At 45.6% G+C, this 27,286-nt stretch overlaps 1 protein-coding gene and 1 long non-coding RNA gene across 3 annotated transcripts in view; one reads left to right on the top strand and one right to left on the bottom strand.

Moving 5' to 3' along the window:
• The window catches only part of LOC123744863 (uncharacterized), an 89,391-nt gene that overhangs the window by 29,828 nt on the left and 32,277 nt on the right, over nucleotides 1–27,286 (bottom strand). The gene's annotated exons all lie outside the window — the stretch shown is intronic.
• LOC123744861 (stromelysin-3) lies at nucleotides 7–25,336 on the top strand. 2 transcript variants are annotated; one of them, XM_069311716.1, is made up of 13 exons: nucleotides 7–469; nucleotides 8,546–8,707; nucleotides 10,011–10,152; nucleotides 11,343–11,443; nucleotides 12,329–12,533; nucleotides 12,711–12,859; nucleotides 13,128–13,332; nucleotides 13,488–13,624; nucleotides 13,845–13,985; nucleotides 16,553–16,744; nucleotides 17,531–17,635; nucleotides 18,945–19,026; nucleotides 21,839–25,336. In XM_069311716.1, the coding sequence occupies exons 1-13, from the start codon at nucleotides 287–289 to the stop codon at nucleotides 21,856–21,858; spliced, it is 1,824 nt and encodes a 607-aa protein (XP_069167817.1). In that variant the 5' UTR covers nucleotides 7–286; the 3' UTR covers nucleotides 21,859–25,336. The 2 variants fall into 2 exon arrangements, with proteins under 2 accessions (XP_069167817.1, XP_069167816.1); XM_069311715.1 differs by having other exon boundaries at nucleotides 18,939–19,026.

The raw sequence follows: 27,286 nt of genomic DNA, 5'->3' as shown, positions 1-27,286 counted from the left end.
CTGCCAGGCAGGTGTGTGGCTGCCGTTAATGGAGGATCATCTTGTCTACACCTGACTCGTAGACTCATCACAGCGTGCAATTCTCTCCCTTTCTTGCAGCTAACTCGTCAACTTAAGCAAATCTCCTAAGATCCTGCAAGAACTAAATACAACATCAACTCCTTCTGAAAGGAAAACCTCAAATATTTCACAAACTCCAACTTGTTTCAACACCATTTTGGCCAAAGTTATCCCAACCAACATTGACATCAATTCTCTTCAAATTACGAACCCAGTTTGTGTCAACATGTGGAAATTGATGATTGTAGTGTTGGTGATTGTGGCTGTGCAATTGTCGCCGGCTTGGGCACTTCCCTTCAAGAGTAGGCCTACCGATAGTACCAACAGTACCAGTAGTACCAACACTTCCAACAGTACCAACACTACCAGTAGTACCAACACTACAGAGGAGAATAACGACGCTGCGAAGGTAAGTGGACCTCTTACGATGTTTTTTTCTTGATTTATAAAGTTATGTTGGAGGAAATTAACAGCAGTTTTTAATGTTATGTAACACGGATTTAAATTCGTGTTGCTGGCAGCAGCAGCAGCAGCAGTAGCAGCAGTAGCAGTAGCAGCAGTAGCAGCAGTAGCAGTAGCAGCAGCAGCAGCAGCAGCAGCAGTAGCAGTAGCAGCAGCAGCAGCAGCAGCAGCAGTAGCAGCAGCAGTAGCAGCAGCAGCAGCAGCAGCAGCAGCAGTAGCAGTAGCAGCAGCAGCAGCAGCAGCAGCAGCAGCAGCAGTAGCAGCAGTAGCAGCAGCAGCAGCAGCAGCAGTAGCAGCAGCAGCAGCAGTAGCAGCAGCAGCAGCAGCTCCTCGTCTCGTCGAAACATCTAATTAATGATGTCTAATTAATGTTTAATTAATGTAATTCTGCTGTCTAATGTCTAAGTGTAATTCTACCAGTGTACTTCTGCTAACTAATGTACTTCTACAAATTATAAATGCAATCTCATGTCCGTCCGAGATTGTAGCGACTAGATGCTTGATGGGGCGAGTCTCACCCAACTTTGCACGTTGATTCTGTGTGGGTATGTGTCCAACATGGTCGCATAGACGTTGCTCAAATTCAAGAGAGGAATAGCATGCCACGGTCATATACTCACCCACACGAATTTCCCTCTTGTGCTGGCTCTTGTTTTGCTAAATACTTTGAAAATATTAAAAACAAAAAATATTTCAGTATTTTAAAACATTATGCAGTGATCTTGGGAAAATTTACCAGACATTTTCCCCTTATTACTTTGGCCGTAAGCGGCAAAAACACTTTAAACTTGTAAACCGAGCCACTACCACCCTAATGACGATCCTGGGGAGCCGGTCGGCCGAGCGGACAGCACGCTGGACTTGTGATCCTGTGGTCCTGGGTTCGATCCCAGGCGCCGGCGAGAAACAGTGGGCAGAGTTTCTTTCACCCTATGCCCCTGTTACCTAGCAGTAAAATAGGTACCTGGGTGTTAGTCAGCTGTCACGGGTTGCTTCCTGGGAATGTATGTGTGTGTAAGAGAGATATGCGTATTAAGCATAATAAAGGAAATATAAATTTATTAGAAAGGCGGGGTCCAAGAGCTAATTGCTCGATTCTGCAGATACAAATAGTAAATACATACCCAAGAGCCAAATCTCAACCCCTTGCAAGCACAACTAGGTGAGCACACACACACACACACGCGCACACACACACACACACACACACACACACACACACACACACACACACACACACACACATACACACACACACACACACACACGTGTTTCCACAAACTCATCAACAAAAAGAGCCGCATTTCACGGTGAAGGACGAGGCGGATGTATTCATCTAGTTGTATTCACCTAGTTGTATTCACCTAGTTGTGCTTGCGGGGGTTGAGCTCTGCTCTTTCGGCCCGCCTCTCAACTGTCAATCTACCCATTTTTGTTTCTCGCTGGGGCCGGGGAATCGAACCCGGGCCACAGGATTACGTGTCAAGCGTGCTGTCCACACAGCCACCGGCGTCCACATATGACTAAAGCGGGTGGGCAGGGAAGGCATTACCAAACACTGGAAGACATAAGAACGTCTCCAAGACGACAGAGCAGGAGTAACGCACGGAGCGCAGGCGCAGGCGCATACCCCCCCCCCCCCCACGCCACCATCCGACACAAACCACTAAAATTGAGGAGTGAGAATGAAGCAGGAAGCGAAAAAATGTTGTCTTGTGCAAGAGAAGATTAAAACCTTGGAGGGGGAGGGGGAGGGAGGGAGGGAGGAGGGGGAAGGAGGGGAGGGAGGGAGGGGGGAGGGGGAAGGATGGTAGGGAGGGAGGGGAGGGAGAGATGAAGGGAGAGGGGGAGGGAGGGTTAGTGGAAAGGAGGAAGAGGACCTTTCCAAGAAACAATCTTCCATGCTACAATACTTGACAAAACAATCTATTCAAAATATGACAATAAAAACATGCGCATCAATGCATAAGCACCAGAGCATACATATATACATACACACACACGTTATACACCAGGCATACATGCATATGCACATACACACTGGGGGAAAACCAATGAAGAACCATATACACTTCCGTGTCAGCGAGGCGGACAGTCCGCCTGCCATCTTATCACCATATTCTGTATTCATATAATTCTCCTTCACATGCACCACACACCCACCCACACCCCCACACCCACCCACACCCCCACCCACACCCCCACACCCACCCACACCCCCACACCCACCCACACCCCCACACCCACCCACACCCAAAACAAATCCCGCCCAGTTGAAGCTAAAGATTCTCTATAAACACTGTCGTCTATCAGGATAGATAGACCAGTGTCTATCACCTTGTGCTAACCAATCACAAACCCCCTAATCGTGATTTGTCAGTTATAAATTATATTTTTAATTAACACCAAGCACCAATGTCGTAAGAACCATCCATAGTAGAGACTATATTAACTGAAGCAACATAACCTTATGTTTCAAGCAACATGGCTGCCACATGCAGGCAAACACATTGCTAGCCTCGTGTCCACTACCACATGGAAGGCCACATGGCCGCACCAGAAGCGACAAGGAGGCAGGCAGCAGGTTTTGCAATGCTTCAACGTGAATATTGATATAAATACCATATGCAGCGAATATTAATATTCTATTTGCTATTGCCTGAACATACCCGGTCACTGATCTTGGGTTGGTTAAGCTGTCGAGTGCGCGACGGTTCCTGTTTCAGGAAGGGTTGCGCTAAGTATGGCTGGATTTGGTTAGGTTAGACTATACTCTGGATTAGGCTCGGGGTTAGGCTAGACTCTGGATTAGGTTAGGTTAGGCTAGACTAGACTCTGGATTAGGTTAGGTTAGGCTAGACTCTGAATAAGGTTAGGTTAGGCTAGACTAGACTCTGGATTAGGTTAGGTTAGGCTAGACTCTGAATAAGGTTAGGTTAGGCTAGACTAGACTCTGGATTAGGTTAGGTTAGGCTAGACTAGACTCTGGATTAGGTTAGGTTAGGCTAGGTTAGACTCTGGATTAGGTTAGCCTAGACTTTTTTTTAATTACCAACAAATGCTAATTACCAGCGAACCGTCGCGTGTAGGTAAGAACAGCTTGTTCGTCCTGTCAGCAGTGCAGTTTGCGCTCCACACCAATCAATGATTCACAAAGTAGGTCAATGGGACAATGGGTTTTAATGGTCAAATTCATTAGCCGTAATTCTTTATATTTAAGCGCTCGGAATTGCTCCATTCTCTCCCTGCAGTCACTGTAAGTGTTGGTTTGCAGTGCAAGTTGTTTGCTGTGGCAACGTATGTGGTTAGTGTAGTGTTGTATTGACGACGAAAGTGGAGAGAATTGTGACGTATTGACGACGAAAGTGGAGAGAATTGTGACGTATTGACGACGAAAGTGGAGAGAATTGTGACGTATTGACGACGAAAGTGGAGAGAATTGTGACGTATTGACGACGAAAGTGGAGAGAATTGTGACGTATTGACGACGAAAGTGGGGAGAATTGTGACGTATTGACGACGAAAGTGGAGAGAATTGTGACGTATTGACGACGAAAGTGGAGAGAATTGTGACGTATTGACGACGAAAATGGAGAGAGAGTGCCCTCAGCAGTATTAGAAACATTAGCAAAACATTAAACCAAAAAACACTCCAGCACCCGTGAGTAAGTTCACTCATTCATACTAAGCACGCTATCGTGGGTCTGAACACTTAACTTGATCGTGGTTGATAACAGACAGCAGTGAGGTGGATATCTTGCACTAACTTACAGGATATCAATCCAGACCACATCTTTAAAATGCCAAATGTAACATACCCAAGGAGGCAGCAGCTTCCAGCTCAACAAGACACAATATACGACAGGAAATAGATATTTGTTCACCCCATAACAGTTCATCAAGTGGAACCGCCTACCCGCCAAAGCCGTAAATGCCAAGACTACAGGTCAAAATTAAGCAGAAGAAAAAAATTCTCAGGGGTTGGATAAGGGGACATTTGACAAGCCACCGGCTTCCTGTTCCAGTCAAGGCCCCTTAAGATGGAATAGGCCCCACACCCCCAAGTCACAGCGCCCCCCTCCACAGCCAGGCCATACCCACAGCCCCCCCACAGCCAGGCCACACCTACGGAACCACACCCACAGCAACGTGTGCTCATCCTAGCCTCGACACCTCCCCACGGACCTCACACTCATCAATGTTCACTCAATAATTCATCATCTCTCACTCATCCTCTCACCGCTGAGTCACGGTTGTCAGCGTCGGTTGGGGCATGTGGCGATCCATCAAGCTCCTACATCGGTCTGTACACCTCTACCTGTGCTGGCTTAAGACCTACAGCTCCTTGCTCCCGCCTCTTAACAGAGAGTGAGCGTAGGGACGTCAGTGTGTGATGTTGGGTGTATGTATAGTGTGTGCTACACCCACCAGTGATACCGGTGGGTGTAGCACACACTAGGGACCTCAGTGTGTCCTCCCTCCCCCCATACCTCCCTCGTGCCGCCCTGCAGTTTTCAAGGTCACTACCAAGGTCACGTACCTCCACGTGGACAGAATTCCACAGGCAAATTAAAGTAAATGCACTTATTAAGCATTTAATCAAATATTTACGAAGGCAGAAATGGCTACTCAACAATTCAGTTTACAATGACTGAATACAGTTTACTAAGTCGTATAACGAAGCGTTCACTGTAGTGTGTGTGTGTTTGTCAGTGTAGGTTATAGTTGAACTAGCACTGACAAGGTCTTGTACTGACCATAACGTGATACTGGAACTCTATTTCCCATAATCACTACAGCGTGATGTATCGTGTTGTTGCTACCAAATCTACGAACTGGTGTAAGACATGGTTGTGACGTCGACATGACGTGACGACACGTGGCACTGTGACGGCCTGGACCCGCGTGTAGACAAGGGTAGTGACGAGTGTGTGAGTGTGAGTGTATCCAGAGGCAGTAATGAGTGTGTGTGTGTGTGTATCCAAGTGTGTCACTGGGTGCTTGTGGCAGGGGGAAATATCCCGGCCAGGCGCAAATAATGGTAAGAGAGGGAAATTTCAGGGAAAAAGAGTCAAGCCATTAGACTATATACCACTGGGAAGGGGTCAGGATAAGGATTTGGGATGGGACGAGGGAAAAGAATGGTGCCCAAGCCCTTGGACGGGACACCTAGGTTCATCTGCCCCCCACGAGATAAACTGTGCATGCTTTACACAGCCACGAGGAATGTGTTGCTCTGAAGGAAGGTCACTACGAGACACCTGGTTGAGGGTAGCAGGTCACCGTGATCCCGCTGGAGCTCCAGACCAGCAACAATAGAGAGGATAATGCACCATCACACCCCAGGGAACAGGAACAGCACTCCCTCTAAATCTTGGAAACAACAATGGTGCAATTGTTCCGTGGGATTCCCCCTCCCTCCCTACCCCCTACCTCCATCCATCCCAATCCACCACCCCCCCCCAATCCTCCCCCCCCCCACCATCACAAACAACAGGTTGTAGATGCGTGTTGTCAACCCCTCAGTCACTCACACATCCGCCTATAAGCTGTCAAGAGTCACTTAACCAGTCGCTCAAGTGCTATGCCTGACAGCCCCCCCCCCACCGTTAAAGCAAATAAATGGTTCATCAACACCGGTCGATTGGAGATTGAAAGGCAGGTCCCAAGAACCGAAGCTCCCTCCACATTTAGCACAGCTAGGCGAGTACAAAGACAGGTGGTATATCAAGATCAAATTACTAAGCAAATGAGAGAAAGGTTGGCTGTGTTTTCGTTGACTATCAGGAAGAGGTTGACTCAGTCCAGCATGAACTGTTTCCCCTACCACCACCTGGAACACCCAGGCTAACACCTGGGAGATGTGGTGGAATGGATGCTAGCATCTCCATTAGGGAGCCTGTCGGCCGAGCGGACAGCACGCTGGACTTGTGATCCCGTGGTCCTGGGTTCGATCCCAGGCGCCGGCGAGAAACAATGGGCAGAGTTTTTTTCACCCTATGCCCCTGTTACCTAGCAGTAAAACAGGTACCTGGGTGTTAGACAGCTGTCACGGGCTGCTTCCTGGGGGTGGAGGCCTGGTCGAGGACCGGGCCGCGGGGACACTAAAAAAATCCCCGAAATCATCTCAAGATATCATCTCAAGATCTCTCTAGAAGGAAACGTGAAATAGTACTGAAGACTGTTCTATACATAAAATACTCTAACGACCAGACAGAGGAAATAGAGACATCTTTATCCTTGACCAAACCACACACTAGAAGGTGAAGGGACGACGACGACGTTTCGGTCCGTCCTGGACCATTCTCAAGTCGATGACGACTTGAGAATTCTCAATCGACTTGAGAATGGTCCAGGACGGACCGAAACGTCGTCGTCGTCCCTTCACCTTCTAGTGTGTGGTCTGGTCAACATACTTCAGCCACGTTATTGTGACTCATCGCCTGCAACTTTATCCTTCTTCGAGGCTGATGCAACATTGACGGAGAGAACTGCAAACTGCTGAAGACTTCCGGGGAGATGTTGATGTGCTTCAACGGTGCTCGGATAGATGGTTGCTTGTTGTTGTTTAAAATTCAGCTACTGGGAACTAAAAGTTGCAAGTAGCACGGGCTATGGTGAACCCGTGATGGACTTACCTGGCACAGGAGCGGGGCTGAAACTTAAGAGAGAGGGTTGCTGATTGATTGATTGATTGATAAAGATTAAGCCACCCAAGAGGTGGCACGGGCATGAATAGCCCGTAAAGATACACAATAATGAGGACTGGTGAGGCGGAGAGAAGCCTCCCCCAGAGACCGTACTGGCTGAAATGAACCACCAGTTGCAGCCCCGCTCCTGTGCCAGGTAAGTCCACTACGGGCTCACCATAGACCGTGCTACTTGCAACTTTTGGTTCCCAGTAGCCGAATCTAAACCGCAGGTGGCACCTCCCAAAGGTAGTGGCAGGAAAGAGACTATACAGAGCACCAAAGGTGTTGCCAGGGGAACCCCTCAACAAAGCAACTAGAAGTGCAACTTGAACCAAACACACGGACTTCAGGAGAGACTTCAGGACGCCCTAACAAAGGACTTCAGCGTCTGCTGATAACTGCTTCATCCCGCCGCTGCTGCTTAAGTGCTGCTGCTGCGGCGCTGCTGCTTAAGTGCTGCTGCTGCGGCGCTGCTGCTTAAGTGCTGCTGCTGCTTAAGTGCTGCTGCTGCGGCGCTGCTGCTTAAGTGCTGCTGCTGCGGCGCTGCTGCTTAAGTGCTGCTGCTGCGGCGCTGCTGCTTCAGAGGTACCGCCGTACCTCTGAAGCACTCTCCACCTCGTATAAAGGAAGAAATGTGTATGGTTTATCATTCAAAATGTTCGGTAATATGTGTATTGTTTGTGATGTGTGTGTGTATATATGTATGAACACGTTGTACTGAACGGGGGGTGAGAACAGCTCGAGCTATTAGCAACACGGACACAAGGTTAACGTCTCTCGTACTTAACCTTTCAAGAGAATGTAAAGTAAGCTTTCTTAACCTCTCTTCATTTTCATTTGATTAGGCCAGGACCACGTGCTGGTGCTGCATTGTTCAGAATTAGTCTGACATACGTGACATATAGTGTGCTGAATGTCTTATCTGTTCAGATATCCTTTCTGATGTTGGCCACCTTGCATATGCAGCTGATATAATCTGGGAATTATGTCCCGAGAGAGAGAGAGACAGAGACAGAGAGAGAGAGAGAGAGAGAGAGAGAGAGAGAGAGAGAGAGAGAGAGAGAGAGAGAGAGAGAGAGAGAGAGAGAGAGAGAGAGAGAGAGAGAGAGAGAGAGAGAGAGAGAGAGAGAGAGACAGAGACAGAGAGACAGAGAGAGACACAGGGACGATACATAACCACGTATAGAGGTCAGTTGCCACAAAAGATTCACACTTCTCCAACCCTCCTAACCTTAATTATATGATTGATAAGCATTAAGGCACCACAAGAGGCGGCAGGCACGGGCATGAATAGCCCCGTAAGTCTAAATTATCATATCTCTCTCCAACAGATATACCTGGCCGCCTACGGATACCTGATCCCTAAAGAACCACGCACCTCCCCCCTTCACTCCTTCTCCTCCTCTTCCTCTTCCTCCTCTTCCTCTTCCTCCTCCTCACCATCCCAGCCTTCCTCCGAGGACCTCTTCCAGCAAGCCGTCAAGACTTTCCAGGTAGGTGAAGTCTTATTGGTAGTTCGCGAGGTTTGTTTGTGAAAGGCCAATGGTGATAGGCTAATGGGTAAGGAGGGAGCCATTGTTTATTCAGTCACGGATAACAGAACCCATGTTGATTGGCCAATCATGGAACTGCAGGTGAACTAGGAATCCTTTAATTTACTTTGAACAGAAATGAAACAATGAATGAGTTTTGTGTCATGGCATGATTTCAAACGCTGACTAGCGAATCATAATGTTGTATAGACATCACGGACACAGATTAGAAGACCATGAGGCTGCGAGTAAGACAATGGAAGCCGGTTGTTAACTCACCACTCGATCATTCAGCCACAAAGGGATAAGAGTTTGTTTTGGTTAAAGGTTCACTCAGCGCGAGGGGAGTCGAAGCACCCATTAGACTTGTTCATTTGCTATATCACGCCATTGCGATTTCTGTCTTTACGCTGTTAAAAGTTAATGGAGTTCTAGTGTCTGTGGGCCCCTTCCTGGCTTAATACATGCAGGATACATAACACGCTCTAATATGTATCCTAGAGAGGACGAAGGGAATTATCAGGAGAAGCACTAAGCCATTACGACTATATAGCACTTAGATGGAGTCAGGATAAGGATTTGGGATGCGACGGGGGGGGGGGGGGGGGAAGGAATGGTACCCAATCACTTATGGACGATCGGGGATTGAATCCTGACCTGCAGGAAGCGTGACCGTCGCTTTACCGTCCCAGCCCAAGCGGTTGGGCTTGTATATCTTGGAGTTACTGATGAGATGCTGGACGTTGATTGGTTGATCAGGATGTCGTAGGCAAGATGGTGGACGCTGATTGGTGGGTTTGATCTCGGAGTTACAGGGTACACGTCTTAGTCACGTTGATAATGTTGATAGTGTGAGGAATTACAAAAATGATGAGCGTTGATTGGCGGAGGGAAGTGATAGTGAACGTTATCGGTTACTGGACCATTTGGGCACGACGGTGGATAATCAGTGAACGCTTACATCACGTTTCATCCTTATGAATGTACTCAGTCTCCATAAATACTCTTAGATTCACCTTTGAATAATTTCAAAAGGTGAAAATATTTTCCACCTCTGGATTCAGAGTCGGATTCAGTCTCTCAATCCGACTCCGAGTAGGATTTTCAAGCGTCGGATTCAGTGTCTCCTATTGGTAGTCTTCAATGTAGTTCTCGTACATCGTGCTGCCAATGCGAAAAATACGTTGATCTTTCTCTTATTCTCTCTATTTTTTCCCCCTATTTAGAACCTCATTTATTCGTTCCATTATTCCTCCCTGGGCAGAGTGTGGCGGGGCTGGAGCCGACGGGTAAGGTGACGGAGGAAACGCTGAAACAAATGTTCGCTCCTCGCTGTGGCATCAAGGACAACTTCGACCCCAACATCACCCAGGGGCATGACAGGAGCAAACGCTACGTTCATGAAGGTTAGCCATATGCTTCCCCCCCCCACCCACGTCGCTGGAAGACAGGAGAGCTCGGGGGAGACATGATCACTACCTACAAAATTCTAAGAGGAATCGATAGGGTAGATAAAGATAAACTGTTTAACACGGGCGGTACGCGAACAAGGGGACACAGGTGGAAACCGAGTACCCACATGAGCCACAGGGACGTTAGAAAGAACATTTTCAGTGTCAGAGTAGTTAGTAGATGGAATGCATTAGGCAGTGTTGTGGTGGAGGCTGACTCCATACACAGTTTCAAGTGTAGATATGATAGAGCCCAGTAGGCTCACGAACCTGTACACCTGTTGATTGACAGTTGAGAGGCGGGACCAAAGAGCCAGAGCTCAACCCCCGCAAGCACAACTAGGCGAGTACACATTCACACCATACACAATCATACATAATCATACACCATACACACACGATGTACCGAGACATTGTTTTAAAATGAGAAACAACAGGTCTAGGGGGCAGAAATGAGTTACAGAGATGTCAAAAATATATATTTATCAGCCTAGGAGCGGTGCAAGGTTGGCATGGATTAGGTGAGCAAGTTGGCTATGAGCATTCAATTCGCAGCTACAAATGTAAACATGAGATAATCGAGTGAAAATCGTCAACATATTGAACCTGTGGATGGCTGAAGTGAAATGTTGGTCTTGTAAGTACACCCAGTGGTGTACACCCCTAAGAGTACGCCCAGACGAGTACACCCAGCAGGAGTACACCCAGACGAGTTCCAGTCAGGTAATGAAGCTTGGACCAGGGGTAGAGAGGACAGAGAACCAATAAGCAAGGCATGGGAAGAGAATACCCAGTTCACTGATTTAATTTATTATTTGAAACCTACATAAAAACCGAGACTAATCAGATACAATGTAGCCTAACCTATTTAAATTTCAATACAAAATTGTATTAGTTTGGGATTAGTATTCCAATCTAATCCAAACCATCTTAACAATTGGTTAGATTAAGTTGAATTAGAAAAAAGGTTTGTGTGTGTGTGTACTGTATGTGTAGAAGTTGTGACTGTGTACTCTAATACTACGCATCACAAGCCTCAAAAGGAAGTTTAAGTAACACAACTTAGTCTCAGCAACTTTAAAAAAGAGAGACGTTAGAAGAGGGGAAGATTACCGCGTACTTCACTCTTCCGTTTCCTGTTGTAGGTTCCAAATGGAAGATGCAGAGCCTCAGCTATAAGATATCTAAGTACCCACCCAACCTGCCCGCGGCGGACGTCGACAGGGATATCTTCAAAGCTTTCAAGGTAAGGAAATGCAAAGGGCAAGACCACGTTCATGTATGACTACACCTTAAAATAAGTAGGTAATGTAGGGCAGTCTAATCCTACTATATTTATAACGTAGATGATCAGGCTATAGGATATTTATCCTATATATTTACCATCTTGTAATCCATAGATTTACCATCTTCACGAGATGGCAAAAATCATCTTTCTTGACTCTTATACGGTAAATAATTATCACCATTTTGATCTTATTATATTTTCAGCATCTTCTTTCCACAGATAAATATCACTAGGCATTTTTTTTTAGCTAGGCTAAGCCTAGCGAAGCCTTAGCTAGGCTTCGGGCATATCTACTACTGGGACCAAAACAGCAGCTCACTAACAGACCAGCAAAGATGGCTTTCCTCTAGTCTTCAACTATAACTGATTGATGATTGATAGAGATTAAGCCACCCAAGAGGTGGCAGAGGCATGAATAACCTACGAGTGGAGGCTGTTTGAAGCCATTACCAGTAGTTGTAGATCTGTGGATGGATGGGGGTCTTTAAACTATGTTTTAGATTTAGCTGCTCAGAACGAAATGTCCATGTAGCACAGGCTATAGTGAGCCCGTAAAACTAAAACTATAAAGCTATAACTAAACTCTCAAATGTATATATATATATATATATATATATATATATATATATATATATATATATATATATATATATATATATATATATATATATATATATATATATATACCAAAAAGTGGGGTATATGTGTCTATATGTTGTGACAAGGAATTTTCGCTGAAATCCATTCTAAATTCAGTGTACGTCGACCGTCTAGACTACGCGTGAACCCACAAAATCAGTTACGAGACCCATAAGGAGACATGCCCTTTGTTCCCCCTCACAGGCGTGGTCTGACGTGTCACCACTGACCTTCCAGCAGCAGACCTCCGGCAAGGTGAACATCGATATCCGCTTCGCAAGACTTCGGCACGGAGACTCTGATCCCTTCGACGGCATCGGGGGCGTCCTGGCCCACGCCTACTACCCCTTGTACGGCGGAGACGCTCACTTCGACACGGACGAGGCCTGGACTACCAACTCCTACAGCGGTTAGCACAGTCTTCTAAGGTTCCTCTAGGTTCTAGAATACACTAATCAACTTTTGTAATAAAACTGGATATTTCCAACACTTTATTAGTAGTGCCCGAAGTTATTTCCTACTTTTAGAGACAGGTCTCAAGAGTATCACCCAATGTTTTACCCGAGAAGTGTACTCCCTCCCACAGGAACCAACTTGATGCAGGTGGCGGCGCATGAGTTCGGCCACTCGCTGGGCCTAGGGCACTCTCCGGTAAAAGAATCACTCATGGCTCCCTTCTACAAGGGCTTCGAACCCGAGATCACTCTCAATACAGACGACATCCAAGGCATCCAGGTGAGCGGTCAAGCTCCGTGAACTAACTTCAACACCTGAGTCTATACAACTTGCATTATGCAACTGTCATGCAATCTTAATTACAAATTATTTTCTTTATGATTATATTACATATACGATTCACTACTATCTACGGGCTCACCATAGCCCGTGTTACTTGGAACTTTTTGTTCCAGGTAGCGAATCTTTAACAACAACAACAACAATGTAATTTACGAATAACAGTGTTATGTAACGAAGAAAATCTAAAAGTGTGACGTCGTTTCAGTCCCTGTACGGAAAGCCAGTAGCAGGAGCAGCAAGTGAGAGTACCAGTGTTACCGGGGACGCTGGCAGCGAGTCCGGTAACGGAGGGTTTGATGACCCAGGCCAGCAGGGAGGCTCAGGCTCAGCCTCAGGTGGTGTGCTGTGTAACGACGCAAGTGTTGACACAATTTTCACTTCAGTAGATGGCGAGGTGTATGTCTTAAAGGGTAAGTCCTCCCATGTCTTTACTCTTGTGCCTTCCAATAAATTAAGACCCAATATACTAAACATAAGTCTTAGTTTACGAGTTATGAGATATACCGTACAGTGCAGTATGAGGCGGTGAATGAGGCTCCTCACCAACTCATCCTTCACCCCTCAGGAGACGAGTACTGGCGCCTGACCACCTCTGGGGTTGCAGACGGCTACCCACGAAAGATTACCGACAACTGGCCACAACTTCCCACTAACATAGAAGCTGCCTTCACCGGGAGCAACGGCAAGACCTATTTCTTCAAGGTAAAATTCAGTGTGGGTTGCACGTATCATATTATATCCCTTAAGTTATTAAGGGACACATGATATTCTTAAAACATCCAACATTTCAACTCCTGGACCTACATGGTTCTTAGCTCTCATCAAAAGCCTATACTGTACTGAACCACAGCCAAGTATTCCACTTGGGAGGGAGTTGCATTTTCTTTTATTATTAACTATTCAACATTGATGTATCCTGCAGGGAGACAGTTACTGGCGCTACAGCGGCCTGACGCCCGACCAGGGATACCCGAAGCCGATCAGCAGTGGTTTCCCAGGGATTCCAGATTCCTTGGATGCTGTCACTCCCTCCTACGCTAACGACGTCATCTATTTCTTCAAGGTAGGAGATGAGTTGCAGAGCATCTACGTGACTCTTCTTCTTCTTCTTGAGAATAGGTGCAGTTTGCATGAAGGGTTAACCCTCCCGATGACTGCACCAGGACAGACGTAAGGAGACGCGTTGACGGTTAGGAGGAGAAGAAAGTCAAAAGCGGTAGATGTGAGGGGCCGTAGAGAGAGGAGAGGCGACGAAAACAGAGGCGAACGTTAGAGGGAGACACCCCGCACCGGGGGGGCGGGGAGTCGTGGTCACGGTGGCAGCTGACCCACGCACGGCTTAGCAGTGTGCGCAAGACGGGAACTAATACTTCTCCGGAAACTTGTGTATCGGAAAGCGCAAGCAGTACGCTTCCCAAATCACCCGCAGGTCAGCAGGCAGCCGGCCACCAGGCGGCGCCCTCGGCTGAGACATCCTATCTGGCACCCTATACACAAACTCCTTCACCCGCGACACCCAGACAGTGGACGAGCACCACGGGATCGGAAGCACCCGGGCATCTCGATAAGGGCCCAACTCCGGACCCTCACAGGGCACGACCCCAGCAGACGGGACTAGGCAATCCCCAGACCGGAGCAAGGAAGGAGGGGATACAGCAGGGGAGGCAGGCGCGGCACCGACCCCACCACCGGGCACAGAAGCCGAGGCCCCCTGGCGCACATCTTTCCGCAACAGCACGACAAGGTCACGATCATCAGGCACAACCCCCCACTGCGGAGATCCAACAGCAGGAGACGCAGGAGGTGAGGCACAGGTAGCAACTTCGGAGCCCCTCACAGCACCATCATCCTCGGCGGGAGGCGCCAGATCACCATACTCCCCCACCTCCTCCCAAGGCACACCACGAAGGGGAGAGACACTCCGAGCCCGCCGTGAACGCTTCGAGACAGGCCGCACCACACCACGCCCAGCAGGCCCCGCCGCAGGCACGGCCACCATCTTCACATCCACACAGGCCACACCCGCACCGTCCGAAGAGTCCACAGAGGCCACATCACCCACACTGTCCACATCATCCAGGGAAACAGCCTCAGAACACCGACGCGCGCGCTTCTGCAAAGGGATGGAAAGAGCAGAACTACAGTCACCAACACACACAGGCACGGCAGGCACCTCCCCCTGCCGAAGCACCCCCTCTAAAACAGCAGAACCCGCGTTCCCGGGAGCCGGTATCACATCCACAGGCGGGGGCGGGACATGGACCTCCACCGGGACATCCTGCACTACTCGCAGCTCAGGCGACGGCCCGACACCCACACACACCGGCTCAACAACCCCAGTGGCCACAGCAGTCATCAGACGTGTCGCACAGGCCGTAGAATTCGCCTCAACAGGCGGAGCAGCAGACAGGCAATCAGGCGCCTCAGGCACAGCACCTACTCCGTCCTCAGAACCGTCCGAACGTAACAAGGGCGGGAAATCCTCCGCACGAAAAACATGCACCCGACCAGTTGCTCCCACGTCGCACGCCGCAGCCAGATGACCCTCGTGACCACACCGATAACAGGTGCGCGGTTGACCCCGATACTGGCAGCGGAGCGTGTATCCCAACACGGACATCGACGACGGTACACTACACTTCAGCGACATTGTCAGGGTGCGAGAGCCGTCAAGCATACCAACACAGTGCCCGGCAACGACCTTGTTCCAACGAACACTTAACACTGTCCCAAATCGCTCAAAACAAGAGGTTAAAAAGTCGTCCTGAAATTCGAAGGGGGCACCATGCACCGCCACAGACGTCAAGGTGACACTAAGATTCACCACCTTAACTGAGCCAGCTGAATCAGGGAGAGGGTAAACACGCCCCTCACAACGCTCGAGAAACGCTTGAAAGGCAGCCCGGAGGCGGAACTTGACCACAGCACGGTGGCCGTGAAGCAGCTGGATGCCCACCAGGTCCGACAGCTGCACATGAAGCACGTCCACCAGGGCGACACCAACCAATGGATGGTCCACCGGCACCGTAAATGCCAGACCAGCCGACAATGTCCTCTGCACTGGAAGGCGAGACGACCCCATGGCTAAGGCAAACGTCACCCTGTCAGTGGCAAACCACCACCAGCAGGGCAAACCAGCAGTCACCCAACGTAAACACTAGCCAGTGCGGAGAGACCTCAGGAGCGTCCGACCTGGCCGGTGGTCACCACGCAACTCTACGTGACTCTTGATAGATGACGTAACGCCTGTAAGGGATTTATTTTATCTTCTTTAGTGAATCTGTTAGAATTGATTGCCTGAATCAAACAGATGCACTAGGCTAGAATTTTTGACAGGCGATACACCGTCTTTTGCTAGGCTCATCATAGTGATTCCCTCAAGACGCAGTTATGCTTCTGGGATGTAAACACTATTCATTGCTTAGTTCAAAATCGCATGCTCGTAAAAGAAGTCTTTAGTATGCACATCACATATTTTTTTCTTATCGAACATAAAATTCCGAATATATTCTTAGTTACGTTATATATTTCCGAAAAAAGTTAACCATTTTCTTGGTTAAGGCATATAAGCAAGCATATTCTATTGAAGTACAGGGAAGATGGACTACAAATGGAGATCTCTTATTTCAGGGCGATCAGTATTGGCGATTCCCAACAAAAAGTTCAAATTCACTTCGAAACAGAAATAGCAACGCGAGAAGGAACTCCAAACGCAAAAATAAGAACACAGTCGAGCAGAGGAGCTTATCCAAATGGAAGGGTCTTCCGAGCAATCTGGATGCCGTCATTCTCTACAATCAAAACGCCTATTACTTCTTCAAGGTGAGTGAGTGCAAGAAGAGAAATCTGAAGTTGTGTTTATAGTTTTCAGAGGAGGAACTGGAGGGACAGCCAGCCGCATCGTCCGCCTTGATCACACCGCCAGATTTAGGCTGTGGAAGTCATTCTCTGTACTGTTGCCCTCGTGTAATGAGTAGTTCTGTATTTTTGTATTCTGTCATTTTGATTATGCAGTATGAAAGTTTACTGATGACATGCCATGCCATTATTATGTCTTTCTTGTGTAAATGAATAACAAACATTTTGTAAATGAAATCTGTTATAAATGTGCGAAAAACATTCACGGGTAAAGTTTTAAATTTGAATTACGTCGTGAAAATAACTGCACATTGCCAGCTTACTAGCATAACCGCTGACACAGCATTCCTTAAACGAATATATATTGCATCAAGCATATTTGCAAGGGATGGTAAGGCGAAAATACTGGCATACGTCCCACACCAAGTTAACTAATTCATCCTTTCAACCTTACCTGCAACTTTGTTGAAAATAAATGGATCTGACGTATACAATATGTACCTAATGCTTAGAACATTGTAATTATTTTGGATTAAACATGGTTCAATTATGTTTGTGTCCGGGAAATATTTGCACGAGGCTATTTTCTTATCAACATTTAGTCATTTCGTTAACCATAATCTCTCATGTGTACATACAACGGGTTCGACTCCTTATGTGTTCGAAGGCTATGATTACGTAGTTGTACAGTTTATCCAAACCCTTCCCAGATGGACGCGATGGATATAATGTTGAGTTTGTCTTCCTCAGGACGGAAAGTACTGGAGGACGCACAAAGCAGAGTCCTGGATGGATACAGACAACCCAGCCTTCCCACGCGACGTTGGCTACTGGTGGTTCGGCTGTCAGTCCCCGGTGAGGCTCTGGGACGGAGGGTTGGAGATGGTTGACTAAAACCACACACTAGAAACTGAAGGGACGACGACGTTTCGGTCCGTCCTGGACCATTCTCAAGTCGATTGTGGTCGGCTCAAGTCGAGAATGGTTCAGGACGGACCGAAACGTCGTCGTCCCTTCACTGTCTAGTGTGTGGTTTGGTCAATATATTTCAGCCACGGTATTGTGACTCCTCGTCTGCATTGGAGTTGGTGTGGGTGAGGGAGTCGGCCAAATATGACGGGTCAATTCTCGAGGTTAGTTAGGATAGACAGGTGGGAACGACGCCGGAATCGGAGATCGGTGCACCAGACACACTACTTCACTTAAACTCTACTTAATGAAAACTCTCTCACACTTCTCCCCAAAGAAAACACCATAGACTTACCTGGAGACACGTCCCACGGGGGGGGGGGGGATAGAAATAGCCTAAGCTACTCTATCCTTTGAAATGTATTTCTATCTTGTCTCAAAAAACATACTTGAACGTGAGAGACGTCCCCGGCCATCAGGGTGACTCGCGAGTCGCGTACAGGCTGGTTCAGGCTCTTTCTGACCTCTAGAACTTGTCTTTCAGGGGCCTGATTCACGAAGCAGTTATGCAAGTACTTTCGAACCTGTACATCTTTTCTCAATCTTTGGCGGCTTTGTTTACAATTATTATACAGTTAATGAGCTCCGAAGCACCAGGAGGCTGTTTATAACAATAACAACAGTTGATTGGGAAGTTTTCATGCTTGTAAACTGTTTAATATATGTAACCAAAGCCGTCAAAGATTGTGGAAAGATGTACACGTTCGTAAGTACTTGCGAAACTGCTTCGCAAGTATGAATGAAAAACGGTTTACACACGACTCACAACTGATGACGTCCGAACACTTCCGGAACAAGTGCTTCACTGAGGAATTTTGTTCGCTATAAATGCTTCACCCACGTATTACAAAGACAAATAATCGCCAACAGAACCTAAACACCTAACCTAACCTACGCTTAAATATGCAAATATATAATATTAATTTATAATTGCGAAAATTCCTATTTTGAACACACCGCATCTTAAAATAGACTTCGTTTTGGGGTCGGCCGCAGCCTGAACTTGCGCAGTCTTGAGAACCAGTTGCGCGAACCTGGAGACCCCCAGCATAGAGGCGGATTATTTTAGGAGCTGAACCAAGGGAAAAACCTTTTATCAAATTGTATAACATGTATTAATTTATTGATATTGAGATAACTTTAGATCCTCAGCGTTGTTGTTAATTAAGACTTGGTGCGTTTGTTGAAGGTACAGAAGACTTCGGGTCTCCAGGGCGGCCACCAGGTGGACACCGTCTCCCAGGAAGGTCTACACTCCTGTGACAAGTATGATGCAGGTCAGTACTCTCGTGTTGATCTTGGTCAGTGTTACCTATCGTACGTTACGGCTCGTGATCCTACAGCAGCCAAACTTTAATAAGTCTAGGGATACGACACAACTGCTGTTCTCAATAGCGAATCACCAGTATAACCCCTAAGTAATGAGCACAAAATAGAATCTTCATAGGACTGAAGAATAAAGACACTAAGTATAGATATATAATATTATATTAAATAAATCTCAAAAGCAAACAGATGATTATATGGTCACAATATATATCACATTAAAAATATCACTGTAACTTCCAGACATTAAATCAATACTAAGAATAATTATGGCTATGACAGAACAAATGAACTTAACTTCAACAAGTGTTATCTCCCTGGTTTCTGCTCAGCTACTGAACTACAATATGCGAGTCAAAAAACACATTGCCTTGCCCCGCGAATAAATTGCCAAAGTTACAATATTTATTATTTCAACAATGGAGCACTACATTGTGACAAGAGTAATCTTAAACTAACTTAATGAATAATTAGTACATATTGATATAGACAAACAAAAGTAATTATTCTTTACATAGTAATTAAAATATGCATACAGAAGGAAATAATGGCATGCACACCCCAGCAACGGACGATCCCACGACAATTTGCCAGATACAGTTCACTCAATTATTATTTCACTCTGTTACCCACTTATGATCACATATAAATCATTAGTTCCCGTGGGAAAACTGATCACACAAAGAAATAAACAATCATTCCCACGATACGCTGGGCCTAACGCCAACACTGTAACATGAATGTGCATTTGCATAGAACATAAGTATAACAATATACATGCTTGTAATTTACATACAATTATAAATGTACATATTAATATATTTACTTACGTATCTTATATGGGTACGTAACAGTCAGTACTCTCTACTCTCATAGAGCCAGATTCACGAAGCAGTTACGCAAGCACTTACGAACGTGTACATCTTTCCTCAATCTTTGACGGCTTTGGTTATATTTATTATACAGTTTACAAGCATGAAAACTTGCCAATCAACTGTTGTTATTGTTATAAACAGCCTCCTGGTGCTTCGGAGGTCATTAACGAGTTAATAATTGTAAACAAAACCGTCAAAGATTGAGAAAAGATGGCCAGGTTCGTAAGTGCTTTTGTAACTGCTTCGTGAATCTGGCTCATGGTCATCTTCCCAACTACCAAATTTCGTGGTAGTAGTACTTGTGTTCATCTTAACTAGTCAGGGTGTTCATAAATATGAGCCTCATGTTCATGTTCAATTTCCCCGTGTTCATTACCTTGTATTCTCGACGGAAATTCTGAATGTATAATGTTCATATGTATTGAACAATTACAGTATACATAATTTAATCACAGTAATTATACAAACCTTTGACCCCATAATGCAAGGAAAATCACAGTGAAATTGGAAAATAGGCTTAGGCTTTTCAGAAACTTTGTAGGGGGGGGGAAGTTAGGACTGACAAGGGCCTTGTTCTTTGTTAGTTTAACGATTTCTCACGAGGCGTTTAGTGGGTTGGATTAAGGCAGCGTCTGGGATGCTCTCGGACGTAGGTTCGAATCCTAGTCACGGCCCTTGTGGATTTGTTCATTTGATACATCACGTTATTGTGAGTTCTGTGTGTAATGAAATTGTAAAACTTTTTGTTTTAAATTTTACTGTGGGCTTCCTTGCATATATACCGAACCACTTGGGCTGGACGGTAGAGCGACGGCCTCGCGTCATGCAGGTCGGCGTTCAATCCCCGATCGTCTAAGTGGTTGGGCAGCATTCTTTCCCCCCGTCCCATCCCAAATCCTTATCCTCATCCCTTCCAAGTGTTATATAGTCGTAATGGCTTGACGCTTTCCCCTCATAGTTCATTCATTCCTTGCATATATGCAACATATATATTGTGTTCTCCCTAGCAGGCAGAATACTGGAATATGTCGAATTTTCATATGAATACCAATTTGAAGAAAGTTCCTATGATTTGAGAGATACGTTTAATTTATATTGGCGCGTTATTTAAAATACTTAAAAAAATTATTTCCCATTGCATGCTTCAGTGAATCTTGGTAAGTATGGTAGTAATAGTTGTAGAGACTCGTTAGTGTGTGTGTTAATTCAAGTAAATGTGCCTTTAGGTAGAGTTTCAGCTCCTGGACTCCGCATGTTTCTTGGGCTGTCCAGTTATCAGTAAACACATCCTGGCCCCATTCAGGGATTCCTTTTCCTTTGCCACTAACTAGTCTGTGAGATGCAATAGTCACACCTTTCGCAGTGTGTGATGCAATGTACACCCTCCCGCTTTGATAGTGAGAACTGCAATGTTTATCCTGTGCAATGTACCCTGCCTTGCTCGGTGCACGCACTTGCTGACCCGTAGCTAACTCCACCACCTTATATTGCATAGCTACGTGGGCTTGGAGGGTCTAGGTTGCACAAAATGCTTCTTGCTCTAATGAGTTCCACTTGTTGCTGTGGGGCCAGATTCACGAAAGCACTTACGCAAGCACTTACGACCGTGTACATCTTTCCTCGATCTTTGACGGCTTTGGTTACATTTATTAAACAGTTTACAAGCATGAAAACTTCTCAATCAACTGTTGTTATTGTTATAAACAGCCTCCTGGTGCTTCGGAGCTCATTAACTGTTTAATAATTGTAAACAAAGCCGCCAAAGATTGAGAAAAGATGTACAGGTTCGTAAGTGCTTGCGTAAGTGCTTTCGTGAATCCGGTTTGTATAAAGATGTCGGGCATCGGTAGCGGCTTCCTTCGTTAATTAGTACTTTCTTGCGTGGCAGATGACTCGGACGACTACTAGTGAATCCTCGACCACTACCAGTGAAGTCTCAACCACTCCCATTGAAGCCTCAACCACTCCCAGTGAAGCCTCATTGTGGTCCTTGGAAGTTTAAGAGGTGGAAGAGAAATCTTCCAATCTGCTGATGCCTTCATCGTCTGCTGGTCGTCTCTGCTGTCTCACGCAGAGCTTCCTGCTGCTGTCAGCCAGGGGGTACTCGCCGTCTGCTTCTCTCCTGCTTAGCCTCTTATTTTTTCGTCTGCCTGATGTCTGCATGTCAACTCAAGCTATCCACTATTCGTCATCTCGCCGTCAATTACCTGCCTGTCTGACATCCTTAATGCCTCTTCTACCTTTAATCACTCACACCAGCAAGAGCAGAAGTTGACAAGAGCACAAAAAAGGTAATTCAAAACAGCAGCAACACTTGAAGAAGCAACACTACACTTGCCCCAGACCAACAGTGTTGCTCAGATCCACCAACGTCAAGAAACTGTTGTACTGAAGTGCCCTCATCCTAACCTACCAGAGGACCCAAAACAGAGAACGGGACAGTATGTCAATTTCACGAGCCGCTCCCATTTTCTAGTACGACAATTTTTGGCCTTAGGTAGAGTGGAAGCCAAAATGCAAAGAGCACATCTGTACCAGGTAAGTCCACTACGGGCTCACCATAGCCCGTGCTATCTTGAGGTTATCTTGAGATGATTTCGGGGCTTTTTTAGTGTCCCCGCGGCCCGGTCCTCGACCAGGCCTCCATCCCCAGGAAGCAGCCCGTGACAGCTGACTAACACCCAGGTACCTATTTTACTGCTAGATAACAGGGGCATAGGGTGAAAGAAACTCTGCCCATTGTTTCTCGCCGGCGCCTGGGATCGAACCCAGGACCACAGGATCACAAATCCCGCGTGCTGTCCGCTCGGCCGACCGGCTCCTGATGACTCGGATGGAACTTTTTGGAACTGGAACTTTTGGAACTTTGGAACTTTTTGTTCAGAGTAGCTCCCATTCTCCCACCACCTGGCCGGCTACAGGTGAATGTACACACGAGCCAGGCCCCACCAGGTGAATTGAAATTGGCTCGTGTGCCTGGTCAAGCTTTCACAGGGAGCAGCCCGTCCTCATAAAGACCAAAGTCCATTCCATGCACCCGCCAAACCCCCTGTTTATGAATGAAAAACGGTTTACACATGACTCACAACTGATGACGTTCGAACACTTCCGGAAAAAGTGCTTCACTGACGACTTATGTTCGAACCACAACGCTATAAATGCTTCACCAACGTACTACAAATACAAATAATCACCAACAGAGCCTAAACACCTAACTAAACCAATGCCTAAATATGCACAATATGCGTTTTAATTTATATTTGAGGAAACTCCTGCTTTGAATGAACAGGATGTTAAAATTGATGAATGCGCCTGTGGGGTCGATCGCTGGATGGAATGGACTAGGTCTGCGGATGGGTTGCAGGGAGCACAACACCATTCTGCTCTTACCCAGAGTGTTTGCTAGGAATGTTAAATGTGTTGGAACTTCAAATAATACATGAATAGGCCATATACAATGCATAGGCCTATATATATTGTATATAATTCCCATTGACTTGAACAGAGAGCCTGCACTCAGGCTTCTTCGGATCCTCCTAGATCATCCACCGACCTTCTTCAGGATGCCAACCACAATAGTTGCCTAACTCCCATGTATACCTATTTACCGCTAGGTGAGCAGAGATTAGGGGAAACGTGCCCAACCGTCCCTGTCCTGGGAATCGAACCTGGGATCCTCAAGTGTGAGTCGAGGACGTAGGCTACTGTACACGAGCCAAATTATATAATAAGGTGGTCGATGTATTGTTCTAGGTATTTGGCTAAATCCCTGGCGTATTGTATTAGTAGCAAGATATACTGCATTAATCTTAAGGATAAAGTATTTATTGTAATGTGAGTATATTGTATTACCAATAAAAAATAGGTGTTGTATTAATTGCAGGATAAAGGTGCTCCGTAATATACATTAATGTAGGAAAAAGACGCTACATTGCATAAATGTAGTAATACAATCTTTGTGTTCTATTTATACAATTCTGTATTTAACAATAAACCAGTTTGACAGTTGTGAGTGAACTACACGCTGCTTACTCATCTATTTTGTCAAGTAAAGCTGCATAATTATTTAAACTTGAATCCTTTGCACGTTGCCAAGCCTAACCTAACCCAGCTATACAACCTAAACTTAATATAACCTAAACTTAAAACCTGAACCTAACCCAACCTTAAAAGCTTTTGGGTGCTGGGGTTAAAGAGGAGTTAGGGAGACCAAAGACTCAAGAGCAGCCTTATGTTCTAAGTCCTCAACAATGTGATTCAGAAAGGAAATAGCTACTGCAGCCTCACGCCTTGCCAGTCCGGAGGTCACTCACGCCCTAGGTGCAGGGACAACTGAGGGTTGCCCAAACGCCTCTGTCCGTAGGGTTAGGTTAGGTTAGACCCTAATAATATCATGGCCACTCTGAGAATATAAGCACGAAGCTTTCGTGATTTGGTTGTCGTATTCTGCATCACTTAGTTAAACAAGTGTCATTTGGTGAATGTTGGTATAATGTTGAAAATGGCAAATTGTATTATTAAAGTTTTGACCACAATGCATAGCAATGTGGGGAAGAGTTTACTAGGCAACCTCATTATCAACAACTATTTTTGCTGTTTTACTGATTATCCATCCCTGTGGATTGTTACTGCTTATCCATCCCTGTGGATTGTTACTGCTTATCCATCCCTGTGGATTGTGACTGCTTATCCATCCCTGTGGATTGTTACTGCTTATCCATCCCTGTGGATTGTGACTGCTTATCCATCCCTGTGGATTGTTACTGCTTATCCATCCCTGTGGATTGTGACTGCTTATCCATCCCTGTGGATTGTGACTGCTTATCCATCCCTGTGGATTGTGACTGCTTATCCATCCCTGTGGATTGTTACTGCTTATCCATCCCTGTGGATAGTTATTGCAACTCTTGTGAAGGATGCCACTTGTAAGCACAATGTCAGCTGATTGTAGCAAGTTGCTTCTCGATGTTTTTTTGTTTTGTCTGAGTAAACAAGAGTGGACGCCGACTGCTTCATACACGATCATTTCCCGCCAATTTTCCCCCACAGGCCTGGATACAGTGCACGTACTTCAGAATCAAATTTAGGCTTCAGTGAGATATTAGTGAAGTGTCTAAATTTGACTTTTAAAGTAACTCCACTGTGCTTTGTAGGTAGAATACACATACACACAATGGGGTGTATATTCAGCAGTCAGAGTCCAGTCATACACAAGATGAGTGACGCTGCCCAATAAACTCGCCCTTCACGGTAAAAAAAATACAAAAATAAAAATGCCATAGAAAGTGATTATATGGGAAGAGTTCCCTATTCTGGAAAAAAGTGTTCGATGTGCCATTGTGTTGTGGTGAGGTGCTGGTCTGTTGTGTTGTTAATATATTGTATTTTTATATATGATGGTCTATCATTCATCCCCCCCCCCCCTAGGCACTACACTCCATAGTTCATATATATTTGATTACATACAGTATAAGTGTAGAAACAGAGAGTGAGTTGATCAGGTCAACTGATCACATGAAGGCTCTGATACACAGTTGGCTACAGGGTCATCCTGTTCCTTATATGATTGTTACTTTTATGTTGTTAATGAATAAAGGTGATTCCTATTAATACATATAATAGGCTCATGAAATAAATGGGTCTCTAGGTCTCAGAAACCCTAATAAATGGGTTTCAACTGAGGTAGAATCACAGCTCTTGCTTGCAGTTTCACCAGAGTTCCTTATATGATGGTTCATCTATGATAGTTCCCTATGTGGTAGTTAGTTTCAAAGTACATTCTCATAACATAAATGCGTCTCTAGAAGCAGGCTTCAGATGAGCTGAGGTAGGATAACAGCTCTTGCAAGAAAACAGCTCTATACAAGAATATATATATATATATATATATATATATATATATATATATATATATATATATGAGAGAGAGAGAGAGAGAGAGAGAGAGAGAGAGAGAGAGAGAGAGAGAGAGAGAGAGAGAGAGAGAGAGAGAGAGAGAGAGAGAGAGAGAGAGAGAGAACCAGGAGAACTTGTCTCCTAGTGACCTCTTACGGCGGCGTTCGGTACTAAGAGATGTAAACAAAGACGCCGTCTCTCCCTGTGTCAACAACACAACTAAATTATGCATAAGCTACACAAGTGGTCTTATTATCGTCTAGTCTATCCTGTCGTTATGTTGTATCAGGTGGCAGCTGTCGAGGCAGGATTTATATATAGGATTCTCTAGGCCTATTTTTAGCTACAGCAGCAGAGATGCCTGTATCCTCGTTGCTACAGCAGCAGAGATACTTATATCTTCGTAGCTACAGCAGTAGATACTTATATCCACGTAGCTACAGTAGTACAGATACTTATATCCACGTAGCTACAGCAGTAGAGATACTTATATCTTCGTAGCTACAGCAGTAGATACTTATATCCACGTAGCTACAGTAGTACAGATACTTATATCCACGTAGATACAGCAGTAGAGATACTTATATCTTCGTAGCTACAGCAGTACAGATACTTATATCCTTGTAGCTACAGTAGTAGAGATACTTATATCTTCGTAGCTACAGCAGTAGAGATACTTATATCCACGTAGCTACAGCAGTAGATACTTATATCCACGTAGCTACAGCAGTAGAGATACTTATATCCTCATTGTTACAGCAATAGAGATACTTATATCCAAAAATGTAACCATTCAAAAAGATCAAATTATTGGTCATCCTTAAACCTCTAATCGAATAAAGTGCTCCATATCTTAAATCAAAGTACACTTATAAAACTTATAAGTATCAGTTTGATTAAAAGTACGAATACAGTTACGAACTCTGAATCTCGTCAGAGTTCGAGTAAATATTTTGTAAATATTGGAGTAAATAGGTGCAAGTAAATATTTTACTTAGAATTATATGCAGCCAAATATTGCAATGAGCTTCTGATATTCGTATTAGCGGCGCTGTGCGTAATTTGTAATCATTTTTATGGTATTCAGTCAACCTCTCCCCCTACAAAGAACGTCGCTTTTCGCTCGTATGAGTTTCATGAGGCTAAGAATGGTCGTACTTGGAAATGGAAGCGGGTCGCGAAAGTGACGTACTGTCCCGTTTTCTGTTTTGGGTCCTCTGACCTAACGGGGTATTCATGCCCGTGCCATCTCTTGGATGGCTTCATCAGTCAATCAATCGCGTTAGTTTCGCATTATCGTGTCCTCCCCGTACAGTGGGCATATTCCTGAAGGCATCACGTTGTTGACAAAACCTTGAAATATCGTGGAAAAGACTTAAATGCTCTAGTGTCCCCTAGTGTAGAATGTCTCCTTACATAGAGTGAAAACCCTTCAACTTGG

Source organism: Procambarus clarkii, chromosome 70 (genome assembly GCF_040958095.1).
Source record: "Procambarus clarkii isolate CNS0578487 chromosome 70, FALCON_Pclarkii_2.0, whole genome shotgun sequence".
Lineage (NCBI taxonomy): Eukaryota > Metazoa > Arthropoda > Malacostraca > Decapoda > Cambaridae > Procambarus > Procambarus clarkii.
The sequence above is the reverse complement of the archived record's forward strand: the minus strand, read 5'-3'. Positions and strand labels throughout refer to the sequence as shown.

Coding starts and splice junctions, on each gene's coding strand:
- LOC123744861 (XM_069311715.1), top strand. CDS start 287: ATGTGGAAATTGATGATTGTAGTGTTGGTGATTGTGGCTGTGCAATTG. Junction 12,534..12,710: donor GACTACCAACTCCTACAGCG/GTTAGCACAGTC, acceptor TCCCTCCCACAG/GAACCAACTTGATGCAGGTG. Junction 17,636..18,938: donor GGTTCGGCTGTCAGTCCCCG/GTGAGGCTCTGG, acceptor CGTTTGTTGAAG/GTACAGAAGACTTCGGGTCT.